Source organism: Haliotis asinina, chromosome 14, assembly GCF_037392515.1.
Source record: "Haliotis asinina isolate JCU_RB_2024 chromosome 14, JCU_Hal_asi_v2, whole genome shotgun sequence".
Lineage (NCBI taxonomy): Eukaryota > Metazoa > Mollusca > Gastropoda > Lepetellida > Haliotidae > Haliotis > Haliotis asinina.
The window spans coordinates 46,730,116-46,745,955 of NC_090293.1; the positions used below are offsets into that span (position 1 = coordinate 46,730,116).

General features: G+C 41.9%; 1 protein-coding gene across 1 annotated transcript; it reads left to right on the forward strand.

Annotated features, from left to right (window-relative positions):
• The first annotated feature begins 7,800 nt into the window (after positions 1-7,800).
• LOC137262213 (uncharacterized) lies at positions 7,801-15,233 on the forward strand. The gene is made up of 2 exons (XM_067800009.1): positions 7,801-7,911; positions 14,328-15,233. Exons 1-2 carry the CDS (start codon positions 7,801-7,803, stop codon positions 15,231-15,233), a joined length of 1,017 nt encoding a protein of 338 aa, XP_067656110.1.
• Positions 15,234-15,840: the final 607 nt, after the last annotated feature.

Here is a 15,840-nt window from a genome sequence, read left to right on the forward strand (position 1 = left end):
TGTCTGAGCGCCATGGTGCCGTGGCTCACCTGTTGAGTGAGTTTAGTTTACGCCGCACGCATTATTATTCCACCTTTATTGCGTCGATCTGTCAACAATTAAGTCTAGACCACGCAATTCAGTGATTGTAAGCATGACCATCGATCTAGTCATTTGGGATATGATGACATGTGTCAACCAAGTCAGGCCGCCCGCCTGTTACATGGCCAATGTGGTCAAACGTCCGCACTTCCGTTTTAGTAATGCGGATGGAATACTGTGGCAAAGCTCCATCATTGTGATTTGAGGTGAGTTCAAAGCCGATTTGAAAACTATTTAACTTTTTGAAAGAAAAGGTGACTTGCTGCAGAGGAATCCACTTGAGTGAGTGAGTGAGTGAGTGAGTATGGGTTCACGCTGCTTTTAGCAGTATTCCAGCAACATCTCCATGGGGGTCACCTTCGATATCTCCGGGGTATACGTTCCGAAAAGTCTCCACTATACCCTGGACGCATTTTCGACTCAACCCGATAAATTTATTACCTCCCTTGGCTGGCTTTACATGCAATCAGGTGTCTACGCTGGGAAGTTGAGCGAACCAATCACAACTCACTTTCGCTTTGTAAATTGTCTAACCTATTAACCTTAGCAAACAAACCATGCACAGGTTCTCTGAAAGAGGTTGATGGGGTTCTTGCATATATAATTAAAAAGTTTCGGACCTATAAATTTGCCTGTATGATTTTCCCAAATTGTGGGTCGCACGGCGAGCAAACCTTCGCAGTTGCGACTGCTACCTTTGTTGACACTGGCAAGCTCGGTTACAACGGCGGCCTTGCTGACTGGCTACTGTGAGAAGGCGGAGCCAGCAAAGGGAGGTAATAAAATTATCGGGTCGACCCGTGGATGCGTCCAGGGTATAGTGGAGACTTATCAGAACGTATACCCTGGAGATATCGAGGATGTATGGGGGCCAGAAAAGGGCTTCACACATTGTACTTCTGTGTGTAATCAAACCTGGTCTTCCGCATGATGTGCCAACGCTTTAACCACTAAGCTACAAATTCTCTTTCACCACCACTACCACCACGCACACACATGACTGACAAAACGTTGAAATACTAGACTCATGATCTCTGAGGCTGGTATAATTTGCAAGAACAATTGTTGAATTGTTTTCATAGTTTCTTGGTCTTGGTCATGGCGACTGTCTGTAATCGTGTCTTGACCAGACGGTGCAGTGATCAACAGCATGAGCTTCGATATAGGCTATTGGGATACAATATGTATGCAGGGTTTCTCCTGTCACCCAGGTGTTTTATGTCATGGATACGCAGTTTTTAGATATTTTTAGTTGTCAACTGTATCGACACCTGAAAACCAGAGTGTTCTATGTCCACTTTTGAAAACATTAGCGTTAGTGTGTTCGGGGTAGGTTTTAGCGCCTGATCTGTTACTCTGGTAACTTTATTTACAGTGATTTCCTGCTTGAATGTGTGTTTTCAAACACACACTTTGTTCTGTCTCCATGCAAAATCACATTAGTTTTCGAGTGGTCCACTGACCAATGAACAAGCTCAGTTTGATCACGTGACCTTGAGATTTACAAATTTTGAAGTGATTTTCATCATGGAAATGGAATATTGAACTCTGTTCTTATTTCTGCGTTATTTCATTACATATAGTCCTTATGAAAGTGTTTAAACAAGAAAAATACCGTCAACCTTGGTAAACAAGACAAAAAACAACATCCACATAATTATGAATTTCAGCTGTGTTTTCGGCCATTAGAACACTTTGGTTTTGAGAAAAAAAAAATCACGATTTCTTTGGCCTTTTTGTATCTCCAGTCATATTTCGAGAATTTATTTATTTTAATGCATTGAGCTCATGATTTGCTCATGTCTGACATTTTGCCATGTCACATGCTTGTGCAAAATTCTAAAAAATGGAAAATATCGTTCTCCTATACTTGATAATCCACTCGACAGCGGCTGAGGGTATGATGTAAATCCGACTAGGGTCCATTCGGGGAGCAAAGGTACTGTACGTCCCCATGGTCCCTAGTATGGTAATCTACCTTCAGTTGTAGGTGATCTATAGCCCGTGTTTTATATTATATTGTCTCCTTTAATAACTAGAAAGTTTTCCTCTTCCATGCTAGTTTTATACCCATATCTGTGATAGCCTAATATTTTTACTGTCCGTCGTGACAGGTTTCATTCTTCAAAATGTTTTCATTTTTCTCATAGAAATTGTTTTCGCCACGATATGACTGAGACACTGCCGATGTGAAGTTAAATCTTAACTCACTGCTTGATACCTCATTTCTCGAAAATAGGTTGTTGTGACTTGGTACACTCTGGTTTCCAGGCGACGGTATGTACCTGAGAGAAGGATGAAAAAGCTAATGCCCAGCCACAGTCTATACACACAGAGAAGACGCCCCTTATTTACGAAACGCAGTCATATAACTGTGGCGTTAACTGGTGGCCTTGCCAGGTTCTCAGTTCTTAGGGACTCGGCTGCTTCCTTTACTCTATCGGAACCGGATTCTGATATCAAAAGAACCCGTGAAGATCCGGGTTAGAATTGGTCTTAGCGACCCATGCTTGTAAGAGGCGACTAACGGTTGGCCAGACTCCCTGACTTGGTTGATTCATGCATCGTAACCGGATCGATGTTCATGCTGTTCATAACTGGATGCCTGGTCCAGATTTAATTATTTACACACTGCTGGAATATTGCTTAGGGTGGCGTTACACAACAAGCCAACTAAGTTATCTCAAAAGCGTCCGTTGGACAAACCTATGACGTGGTGGGCCCGAATCTCGAGGCGCCCCTGTATATTTCTGAATTTGACAGCACCACACCCATACTCGTAGGTTCGATCAGTTTGACTGGTGAAAGTCCACTGAGACCAGCGCCCCATTTCACAAAGCGATCGAAGCACTGAGGTGGCCGTAACTCCCATACTTTAACATCCATTTACGGGAGTCGTAGCGCTACGATCGCATTGTGACACATGTACGGGACCCTATCCATAGGTTGTTTGATATGGAATGGAACCACGATAGGATCACTCCGGCCTTTCTTGCCACCGTAAGCTGACATGCAACGAGCTGCTTCCATCAAAAGTTTAGACTCACTTTAGTAGATATGGATGCTTACTTCAGGCAATAAACACACGACAAAAACAAACAAAAAAAAAAAAAACTATTTCAAGGTACTGTTTGCACACATGGTTCTCAACATGGAATAGTGTTCAGTCAGGTAAAACCTAGACATCAAATCAAAAATTGGAAGAGGATCATGTCGAGCACAGAAAGCAAGGCCAAACTCACTGTGTTCTTAGCCGAGAGTTGGAAGGAGCAGTGTAGGAGAGAGACGCTGGGTAACGTGGTACTCATGGTAACATCAGGTGAAGGATGTTTCCGGGTATCAAAGGATGACGGGGTGGAGATGGTCCAACTATGGTCCACGCAAGAAGAAGCGGACACACGGATGATGATCCATGTGAAACATGCTGCGGCAGACTACTGTAAGGTTCTAGTGATTTCGGAAGACACTGATGTGTTCATGATCCTGCTCTCCCTTCACTCACAAATAGGCACCCGTGTACTATTGAGAAAGGGCAAGAAAAATGCAGTGAGACTTATAGACAGTTCTTGGAACGGATGTGTGCAATGCATTGATTGGTGTCCATTCATTTACTGGGTACGACTCGTTCAGCTCATTTCCTGGACAAGGCAAGGTCAAAGCTCTGAATCAGGTTAACAACAATAGGGATTTCAAAGAAATGTTAACAACCTTTGGTCAGCAATGGGAAGTCACAGAGGATATGTGTCAAATAACACAGGCATTCACGTGCAGCATGTATTGTCTAAATACAAAGGTCAAGGAGGTCAATACACTGAGGTACGAAATGTTCCAGGCACGGAAAGGGGATAATTCATCAGGACTGCTGCCTCCATGTGAAGATGCATTAAGGCAGCATACAAATCGTGCTAATTACCAAGCAGCGATCTGGAGAAGAAGTCTGGAGAATTCACCATTGCTACCCTTTCCTGCTGATAGTTACGGACGGATCCAGCTCCAGAGATTGTCCTCGAGCTGATGTCTTGACAATGTCCACGTCGTTGCGATGAAAGCTGTCCATGCGTGGCAAATGGATTCCGTTGCACTTCAGCATGCAAATTGATAAACTGTGCGAACATGGAAGAAGAGAATGGGGACCAGTCAGACAGTCAGCCTCTGGAAGACAGCGACAGTGGGGGAGAATATTGAAAATTGGTCTAAATGGAATTCGTAATGCACTACTGAGAGGCACAAGTTCATGTTCATATTACATGTATGTAACCCTGTTGCTTGATACTGGTTTAAAGTGTGAATACATTGTTGATCAGTCAATCGCGAACTGTGTGTCAACTATAAATAAAATCCCAAATAGAGTAAGATAAAGACATCTTTTTGGTAAACCTGAATACTGAACGACTAAAAACGTGGCCCGCTCCAGCGAAACCAGGCACAAGTAGCGTCAGTGACAAGGGTTTTGATCCCCTGATCAGTTTAATACGTACGGTAACCATTGTTGCATCAGTGGAGTGCAACGGTGTCTATTATCAGCTATTCATAGGAAAGGTAATTAAAATAATGTTTTGCACCTTGTGGCTGGTTTTGCTGGAGCCACAATGAGTTGAATTTCAGTTTTAGAATCTTCAATTCCTGTTATTTTCAGTGTATTCAAAGTGTATCTGTGCACTTGACTTGTAGGGGTATAGCAAAATATGGCACCATTTTCCAAATTTGCTGAAAAAGGCTTATGTTTGAAAAACTGATTATTTGATCACATACATGTGAATTACAGTCAATGTAACAGTTGTTGTGGATGCCTAAGACACCCCTCTAACCTACCCAAGTCATATTTTGCCCATCCTGGATTCTTTTATGCCTTTGGGACTGAACATATGAAGGAAAATCGTGAAATAGGAAAAAAATATCACTTTTGCAAATTTTGCAAATATGAAGCAGGTAATTTTAATTAAACAACACAAATCATATATCAGGAGATGCGGAATGTTATTAGGAACATTTTGAGCCCATTTGCACATCAATTGGACAATCCTGTGTATGGCGGATTCCCTAACCCCCTATATTTGAAGAGAAAACTGGCAGCCATATTTAAAGATGGCCACCAAAAGGGCATTTGGCAAAGTGATTTGAAGGTCCATCAACCATTTCTAGACACCTCATATATCAAGCTAACAAAATATCATAACCAAATCTGTTCAGCAAATTGGTAATGAAATTCGGTCTGGCACATGGACTATATGTATTTAGCTCGCTAAGGCTCGCTGAATACAATGTTTTTTTTCCCTAATGCAGGATATATAACCATCTCAAAACACACTTGCGCGAGAACGTATATTGATTACCGTTCAAAATAAATTTATAAACAGCGTCAATCTAGCTACGCACTTTGACATTATCGATCCACTAAAACGTACAAACGCCACAACTAAGCCACAATGGTCTTCGTTACCACTGGCGCCTTGTTAACAGTCCCAGCAGATACCACGTGTCGTATCAAAGTTCTTGAAAGACACGAAAGGTCAATACGTAAATATTAATGAAGATCATCCTGAGCGCCTACAACTCATCGACTGTGAAGGCTGGGACAAGCTCACTGTAGCCACGGGTCGTGGAAGCGCGTTTCCAGGATGTCTACTTAACCGTCTTCAGAGGTATGGTGTCTTTGTCTATATTTGTCTATATTTGTCTATGTTTGTTTATTTGTACTATTCCACTCGCAATATTCTAGCTATCCGTTGGTCTGTAAAACTTCAACTGATCCGGACAATGCAGTGACTGACATCAATCTACGCTATCAACAAAGACAGTGAGTCTGACCACGCGATCCAGTCAGTGGAAACTTGCATGGGTTGCTGAAGATAAATTCTAACCCAGATCTTCCTGCATGCATCTGTTTAAGTCGTTTGAATATCACGAAATATCACGAGGGGTGTCACGAGAAGAACGGGCACAGTGTTGTTTACAATGTTTGAATTCAATCAGCTGGACTTTCTTAAAATGCATCCTCTATGCACGACCATTCCAGTCTGTACGGACCGACAGCGCTGGCCTTTCTAGATCTGAGCTGCCAATGCTATGAAACAGGAAATTCTCGTTTCGCTTTGTAAACGAATAAACAGGATCATATTTAGGCTGGTCGTTACGCAAGTGGTCCCGTTGTTTATAGAAAATTCAGTACAGTCCGAACTCAATATTTACGTTTCCTTAAGCATAGATCTTCTGGAATGAAAGATTCGTGAACCAAACACATTTCCGGATAAAGCCATGAAGGCATCCCATTTCGATCAATAGTTCTCATCGATATATACTGAATCAAAAATGAAAATTCGCAAAATGTAATTTTGAAAAATAATGAATAGTTCTTCTCTGATGATACATCTATGTATTCAAAATGGGATCCCTATCTTCCGACTCTAGAAAAAATGTTAGCACAGCCCACTCAAATCCATCCATTTGTTGTGCAAATGGCCTTAGTGCCAAATCACGTTGTGCATATGCAGTCGATCACGTGATCTTCGCATCGAAGTTTTCTTCATTTGCACGAGATTGCGTTGGCCTCAAGAACTGAAAAAAAACACTTTTAAACCACAGTTCTAACGGTACTTTATATGGCACGATTGTCAAACGTACAGAGTGTACGTGCCGTTGGCATGTTGCAAGCGGGTAGGTCGGTTATTGACGTCGCAAGAGCAATGGTATCCAGCCGTCGTACTGTGTATGACTTGCGAGGTCGTCTACAACAAAGTGGCACCACTTCTGATTGTCCAAGATCGGATCGTCCACGTGTGACGTCACGAGCAGAAGACACGTGCAATCAAATCGTCCTACGTCACCTACGTGACAGATTTCTGCCGGCTACACCTATCAAGGCTGAGATGTTTAGAGGTCGACTGTCCTCACATACCATTCGAAATCGGTTGCGGGCTGTCATTCTCCATTCTCGACGTCCATATTGTGAGTGAGTCAGTGAGTTTAGTTTTACGTCGCACTTAGCAATATTACAGCTATATGGCGACGGTCTGTAAATAATCGAGTCTGGACCAGACAATCCAGTGATCAATAACATGAGCATCGATCTGCGCAATGGGGAACCGATGACATGTATCAAGTCAGCTAGTCTGACCACCCGATCCCGTTAGTCGCCTCTTACGACAAGCATAGTCACCTTCTATGGCAAGCATGGGTTGCTGAAGGCCTATTCTACCCCGGGACCTTCACGGGTCCCATGTTGTGACTTGACATTCTGTATACCCATGTTTTGGAACGGCGGTGTAGCCTAATGGAACCGATTGTGGCACTGTCAGTGTATCGAGTACATCACACAAATCTCAGCAATGAAACAATAACAATGTAACCATCTTACTATCTCCTGTCCTTTCATAGTGCCCTGAAGAGAGAATACGAAGTTTCTCTTTTGAAAAGAAATATTTTGCTGGAATATTGCTGAAAGCGGCGTAAAACCATATGCACACACTGAGTTTCCCTTTTGGCTTCATGCCGACATGTTTCCTGGAGAACTGTCCTTTGTCAGCCAAGTGACAACATGCGTACATTAGTTCAACCTGCTATTTTCAAGGTATACTTGATTTTAAACATTATCTGTGTATATCCATACAACGTGCTAGAAGATGTAATAATATTATCCACTTACTGTAGTCATTTATATACTCCTGTTTTTTTGCTGCAGTGCCAATGTCAGTGTCCAGAAGCTTTCATCCATCGGCGCTGATGTCCCGGAAACGGAAGTTGTGGTTGCTATGGCTCCTAGGAATTATGGGATCCCTGAATATGTGCGTCTTGTTCGTTATTCAAATGAACACACCTGTTTTCTTCTTGAAGGTAAATATTGATAGATATATTCGACAAAGAAAGTCCGAAACAAATAAAGTATGCACTTGAATGTGCCAGGCGTTTCACGAATTTCGTGTTGGTCCATGTGAGAGACTGTAAGTCTCAGATTGACGTAATCGGGAGGTCAGGAGCGATGTTCATGATGGCAATCATTGTATGGCCTATTCCAGATTATTTACAGGCATACGCTATATACCTGACTCGTGAAGGTCCCGGTGTAGAACAGACCTTCAGCAACCCATGCTTGCCATAAAAGGCGACTATATGCTTGTCGTAAGAGGCGACTAACGGGATCGGGTGGTCAGACTCGCTGACTTGGTTGACACATGTCATCGGTTCCCAATTGCGCAGATCGATGTTCATGTTGTTGATCACAAGATTGTCTGGTCCACACTTGATTATTTACAGACCGCCTGCCATATAGCTGGAATGTGGCGTGTGGCGTAAAACTAAACTCATTCACTCACTGCATACCTGGAATATTAGTGAGCACGGAGATCCATAAGATACGATCACAGACACAAGGTATGTTTATGACCTCTAGGAAAGTAGTCTGTGCGTGCGTACCTGTGTGCGCGTGTGCGTGCCAGGTTTAGATTTTAAACAATGTGCAGGTAAAGCCCCTTTTTAATGCATGCGCGCCGTGTCTTAATATATCTTGGATAAGACTCACAGCAACGTAAGACGCTATTCGTTTGTACAGGTACAGATTCGGAGGTACAGATTCGGAGGTACAGATTCGGAGGTACAGATAAGCAGCATATCTGCGTAAATTACGCAGATATTTATGTGAAAACTCATTCCTATCAAGTCTGTTAAGTACAAGTACGGTTGTATTTTGTAAATACCCAATAAATGTGATCTTACATGCGTACACATAAATGTGAATCTTAGCTTGCGTACCGGTGTATAGACAGTGTAACTGAGAATCTATATCAGGACAAGAACTTGACAACTTGCAGCCTTTCGTATCGTTTAGAGTTTTTGAAAGGCATTTAGAAGTGATACACATAAAGACACGAGTTTTTATGTATGACAACTTCTTTATTGTGAAGAGTCACGACATTTCGAAGTATATTCTTACTTCTTCATCAGGTGAATGAAACAATGGAGTTCAACAAGCTATTTCTAATCGTTTCCCATATTGCGTATCATATATAAATACCAAACGCTAACAATAAATCTCTATTATATTTTACAATTAATGGAAAATGGCAAAATACCCAAATGAGTTTGAGGTGAGCATAATTTTTTGTGTACTCAAAGGAAAATTAGGATACCCAGCTGATATGAACACAATTGATCACATAACTCAATTACCCAAACAGTTGTCTGTAGCTCGGAAAATGAATTCATTTCAGTTAGAGCGAGTATCACATGGACTTGGACGGTCCCGAATTTCCACCCACTCACTCACTACAACCTTTTTATCATGAAAAATAACATCTTACATTGTTTAATGTATTAGTCACATGAATATAATGGGGTGGGATATTTAAACGGGTACCTAACTCATTACCCGGGTACAAGGGTTAACCTCTCCAGCCCTAATTTTCACATCGAATGTGAGCGCCATGGAAACATACTCACGCAGACGCTTTTTAATTATCCAATACATTTTTGTTGGTAATTTGCAAAATTAAATATTAAAATTTGAAATTTCGATTAAACATGCACCACTGCCAGACACGGTGGTGAGTGTGTACTGGTGTACAAAAGAAACTACAGACCTGGTGAGCGAGTGAGTGAGTGTGTGAGTTTAGTTTTTGGCCGCTTTTAGCAAAGTTCCAACAATATCACGTCTGGGGACCCAAACCTGGCCTTCACACATTGTTGGGAATCGACGTCCTCGACGTGACGAGCTAACGCTTCAACCACATCGCTACCCTACCACCTCCGACATACCCGGTGTTAGGCGATTATTTAAAAAAGAGAATGGATATAAGTATTTTATAAAGTGTATTGATAGTGCCTACATAAACGCTAATCTGCACACTTCATACGCCAGTTACGTTTTCTTTTCGAAAATTTTCCCAACGCACCAAATGTATATTTTCTCCTTTACGTCACTTTAAATGAAGTGCTACAATCTGGCAGGCGCAATCCTGCTGTTGTGAAGCAAACAGCTACCATATTGATTTCGTACTTGCATCTTATTCATGAAATATTCATATATCCACTGATAAGTATTATCGCTTGTGACATTTATAGTTTTCTATAGCTGGTATCGATTGCATACACATAGTGATCTCTTAATCACTGCCTGGTTTGTTGGTGAGAGGATTGGTTGGTTTGTTGGTGAGAGGGTTGGTTGGTTTGTTGGTGAGGGAGTTGATTGATTTGTGTTGTTGGTTAGCAGGTTGTGTTGGTGAGAGGGTGTGTTGGTTTTGTTGGTGAGAGGGTTTGTTGGCGAGAGGGCTGGCTGGTTTGTTGGTGAGAGTTTTGGCAGATTTGTTGGTCAGAGTGTTGGCAGGTTTTGATGCTGAGAGGGTTGGTTAGTTTTGCTGGAGAGAGTGTTGACTAGTTTGATGATGAGAGGGTTGACCAGTTTGTTGGTTGGGTTTGTTGAAAGGATTCCTTGGTTTTGCTGGTGAGAGTGTTGGCTGGTTTGCTGGTGAGGGTTTTGGCAGATTTGTTGGTGAGAGTGTTGGCACGTTTTGATGTTGAGAGGGTTGGTTAGTTTTGCTGGAGAGAGTGTTGACCAGTTTGTTGATTGGGGTTGTTGAGAGAGTGTTGGCTGGTTTGCTGGTGAGAGGGTTGGCTGGTTTTGATGTTGAGACTGTTGGCTGGTTTGCTTGTGAGAGGGTTGGCTGGTTTTGATGGTGAGAGTGTTGGCTGGTTTGCTTGTGAGAGTGTTGGTTGGTTTTGATGGTGAGAGGGTTGGCTGGTCGGTTGGTTGCAGTGTTTGTCCTTATCCCCGAAATGCTGCGGGCCCAACGTACCAAAGGCCTCTCACGCGAAAGGTCCAGGTTCGAATCCCGGTGGACGCACCAAACCTTTCAGACCTGAGTCTCATACTGTGTTGTGTCCCTAGGCAGGGCACTTCGTCCACACTGCACTCAGTCCACCCAGCTGTTTTAAACGGGTACCTGAGGAGCGGATGTAGGGACCTACACGGTCTCGCTGAGCGCTATTAGCTGAGTACAATTCAGTCAGGGAAACGCCAGAGAACAGCACCACGTTGAATTCTAGGCGCAAAAATATCATTTTTTATAGTTATTACCCAGTTCCACGAAAAAGCCGTTGCGCTAAATGATCGTAAGTTCCATATTGTATCACAGACTTACGGCTGTCGTAGCGCTGCGATCGCATCATGGAACAAAGTCCTGAACCATAATTTAGCTACATTATTTTTCCACCAGCCGTTTGTCACCGGTAGGCAAAAGACTGAAAACACAACAATGCTACATGATAGTTTCTCAAACCGATCTGTGATCGATCATAAAACGTCAGATTTCATATCCTGTTCGGTACAGAGGTTTCAGGATCGTCTGTCTTTATGATCATTCATGTTTTGTTCACATATCCCCATTTCGTGTTATTTAATCATTCATGTTTTGTTCACATATCCCCATTTCGTGTTATTTAATCATTCATGTTTTGTTCACATATCCCCATTTCGTGTTATTTAATCATTCATCGTTCCCATTTGAACAGTAGCTCAGAGCCATCCTCGGCATTTGATGGATAGCGAATGCGCGTTTGAGTACGTTTGCTGAAAAATCGAAATCAGAATTAGCTAATCCGGACAATCAATGGAGGAAATTTCATATACCAAAATTGAAAGGAGGGAAAGCAATGATCAGTAAGTTTTCTCGCTACATGAAACAAAGCCACGAAATAAAGAATAAATATGAATATTTAAAATGAAGATAGCTGCGTGTGTGCTTATGATTCTAAAGTTCAGACAGGCCATTCGAGCGATAACGAGTTCATTATTTGTAATAGCAAACGTTGCAAAGTGTGCTTTTCAAGATACATTCAATTTATTACCATAAATATCACAATCGCCTGGTAATCATCGAGGGAAAGGTCTACAGTCATGTGACTGAAATCAGTTGAAGCTGCGTGTAATTAGATCAGCGTCAAGGTCGCTTCTAAGATGAAATCTGCGGGCATTTATTTCAGTCTGTGTTTGCTGATGACATCGTATACGCACTGATAATATACTCTTTAAAAAAGTAGGGGAACTGTACTTTCAATGTACGATTGTCAAAATTGGGAGATATATGGGATTGAATCAATGTTGATACAACAATAGTGGATGTTTTGTGAATGCATCACCACATGGATTTCATTCAAAGCGAAGCTGTTCGTTCAGTTATCCCCCTTGTTAGGTGACTGGAGTATGACTTGAAAATTTCATGTTTATAATTTTCAGTCAGCGGTGAGTGATTTGACCCTGAAAACCCTGACCATGCACAGATGCAAGAAAATGATCGGAAAAATGGTCCACAGTGATTTATCGACCTGCCTGAAAAATGTCTAGGTTCATACTGACACCCCATGCACGTGTAGGGGGGTCTCACGTTGGGCACGTGTTTCCCATGCATTGTGTTTGCGTGTGGTGATAACGTGAAATGATGCTGCATACACAAGATGAATGTCATTGTAACGTTCCTCAACGTGTTTCTTTCTACCAGACTTCAAAGTTCAAGTTCCCCTACCTTTTACACAATCATTGTCCGTCACCAAAAGTTAGTCCGTGAATCACGCGAAATCACGCTAAACTGAAAGTGTTACTCTATTCCGGTACAACAGGAATCAACTTAAAAGGGCAAGTCCGGTAATCTTTGGAAGTGCCTTTGAGCCTCATTTTAATGTTCTATTCCGTCATCTCTATAGATTACGCTTTCTTCTAAACAGATAATACTTTCATCATCCTGGAATACGGTGTTTAAATGAAGGAGTGGGTGAGTGAGTAAATAAAGTTTTACGCCGCTTTTAGCAATATTCCAGCACTATCACGGCGGGGGACACCAGAAATGTGCTTCATACAATGTACCCATGTGAGGAATCGAACCCGGGTCTTCGGCGTAACGGGCGAACGTTTTAACCACTAGGCTACCCCATCGTTTGTGGAATATACTTTCATCTTCCTAGATAATGCTTTCACCTTCTTCGATGATACTTTCATCCTCGAAGAAGATATTTTCAACTAGGACGAAGATTCTTTCATCTCCAAGAAGACCGTCACTATACGTGGTTTCTGAGAACGTATTGTCTTCGCAGATGTTGACGGTGGTATTTTTTAGATTGTGGCATAAATACGCTTCCGTAGGAATTGAATTGTTTGTTGTTTGTTTGTTTACTACCCCTATTTGTTAATATCAGATTGCGAAATCAGTCATTTCGGGAAATGACAAAGTGAGTGAGTGAGTGACCTGAGTTTTACGCCGCACTCAGCAAATATTCCAACTATATGGCGGCCTGTTTATCGAGTCTGGACCAGACCATTCAGTGATCAGCAGCAGAAACATCGAACTACGCAAATGTGATAAGGTGACATGACTCAACCAAGTCAGCGAGTCTGGTAACTCGATCCCGCCAGTCGGATCTCCCGACAAGCATGCGTTGATGGAAGATCGATTCGTGATTCGTATTATTCGTGAAAGGATTATCGGTTCCTTACAGTCTGCTGACAACCATAAGACTATTCGAAAAACAATCTCGTACCCAGGGTTCCATGCGATCATAATACCTCTGCCACAGGTCAGAAAGATGTGACGAATTCTGGCATCTTACGTCCAGTATCATGTATACAATTTCTTAACTCTTTTATTTTGGATGAGTCTACACATCTAATTAAACATCTTTGTTAAAAGGGTTTAGTTTCAGTGAGAAAATATCCTTAAACGTGTAACACTATTTCTTTTTGCGCAGCGATCCTTTGTCAGCATGGGTTGTAAGGCTCCGCGTGCTCTAATCGAAGCCATATGGAGGACGAACAATGCAGCCGGTTTGAAACATAAATATGTATTGTCATAAAAACTTACTGTCGTAGTTGTAGAAGAACATTTACGTAAAAGTATAAAACAGTATGAAGACCACGCCGAATCGCTTGCGTTAAACCTTACTGTCGTAGTTGTAGAAGAATATTTACGTTAAAGTATAAAACAGTAGGAAGACCACGCCGAATCGCTTGCGTTATGCCAGTCTCAGCCTATTTATGAATATGCGCGTTTGTTTTCAAACAAGAGAAAAGTTCGGTCACGTGATATGCAAATTAACATGTGGCAGTGATGTTATGCTGCAGTCATCGCTGCGCCGGAGTGTGTTCGAAAAGGCATGAAACGTTGTTTGTTTTCGGAAGTACTAAGGACTACTTATGGACCCTATTGCTGATTGTGACATGAAATTAGCAGACACACGACCATTAAACAATGTCTTTTTTATGTTTAAAGGATCAGTACACTGAGGATATTCAAGGTGGCACGGTTCAGATCACCAAGAACATGTCTCTCGTCATCTTCTCCCATGCCGGTCACAGAGTCTACCAAGCCGGCAACATTACAGGCAATATGACCGTCGTCACTGCCTACTTCGACATCGGAGACTTCGTCAAGGGGAGACGACTCTTGCGGCGCCAGCTTTACGAACAGTGGGCTAATTTCTACGGTCAAATGTTTAACCCAATGGTGATTTACACGGATTCAAGAAGGTTTTATAACCATATGAAGAACGTTCGAAAAGTCACATCCAGACTGACGAAATTATTTCTCGTCAATAGGAATAATTTGTGGAGCTTTGACATTATTAATAGAATACAGAAAATATACAAGCAGGAGAATTACCCTCGACATTATCCAAACACTGTGAAGCCTGCATACTCCTCGGCACAGCATGCCAAATTCGAGCTCCTTGCAGACACCTTAAAACATAATTTCTTTAAGACAGAATTCTACTGCTGGTTGGATATCGGGTACTTCCGTGACGTCTTCAATCAGAAGGATCCTTTTGTGCTCATCGCGCCGCCAGATTTTAACTCGAGTCTCGTTGCCGTCACAGAGATAGCGGAACCGGAAATGAACCTTGACTTCATTAACATTGTACACAATAATAAAGTGTGGATTGGTGGAGGAATGTATATCGGAACACGGGGCGTTTTGCTGCAGCTCGAGAAGGATTATAAGACCGCGGTGCATTATTTGCTGGATCAAAATTTGATGAATACTGATCAACAAGTGATGTATGTGTTGTTTTCGGAATACGGAAGAGGCCTTTTCAAACCGGTCACACAACTGCAGCTTTATCCGGCCAACCATAACTGGTATCGACTGGGGTATTTGTCATATCGGAAAATAAAATAATTTTGTTTTTAATAAGACTATAGTTTTATATATACTACACATTTGTATAGGGCCGATATCCAGTTCGCCAATTCAACTGCTCAAGGGCGCTTTGTTTTTCTCCGATCATCTCAACTCCCTGGGGATTATATAATTTTTCTTTACAGTAGTCACTATTACATATAGCGAGTCCTGCCGAGAGTAAGATGAACCCTCATTGCATTAAAGAAGGAATTTCTCAGGTTTCGTTTTCCATAACCTCAGACATGGACATTCGCTCACACTCTATGTACATATACTGAGACATTAAAAGTAATATAGACACTGAGGTAAGAAGGAAAATAAATAAGAAAACGACAGCACTGAAAAATCAAACATCTAAAGAGCATAATAAAGCAGCCACTTTTAGCACAATACCTTTGTTTTTCCCCGATCATCTCACCTTCCTGGGGATCATACAATTTTTCTTTACAGTAGTCACTATTACATATAGCGAGTCCTGCCGAGAGTAAGATGAACCCTCATTGCATTAAAGAAGGAATTTCTCAGGTTTCGTTTTCCATAACCTCAGACATGGACATTCGCTCACACTCTATGTACATATACTGAGACATTAAAAGTAATATAG

Excerpts from the sequence above, each read along its gene's own strand:
- LOC137262213 (XM_067800009.1), top strand. The coding sequence starts at position 7,801 with ATGTCCCGGAAACGGAAGTTGTGGTTGCTATGGCTCCTAGGAATTATG. Across the intron at positions 7,912-14,327 it reads CACCTGTTTTCTTCTTGAAG|GATCAGTACACTGAGGATAT; the intron begins GTAAATATTGAT and ends TTATGTTTAAAG.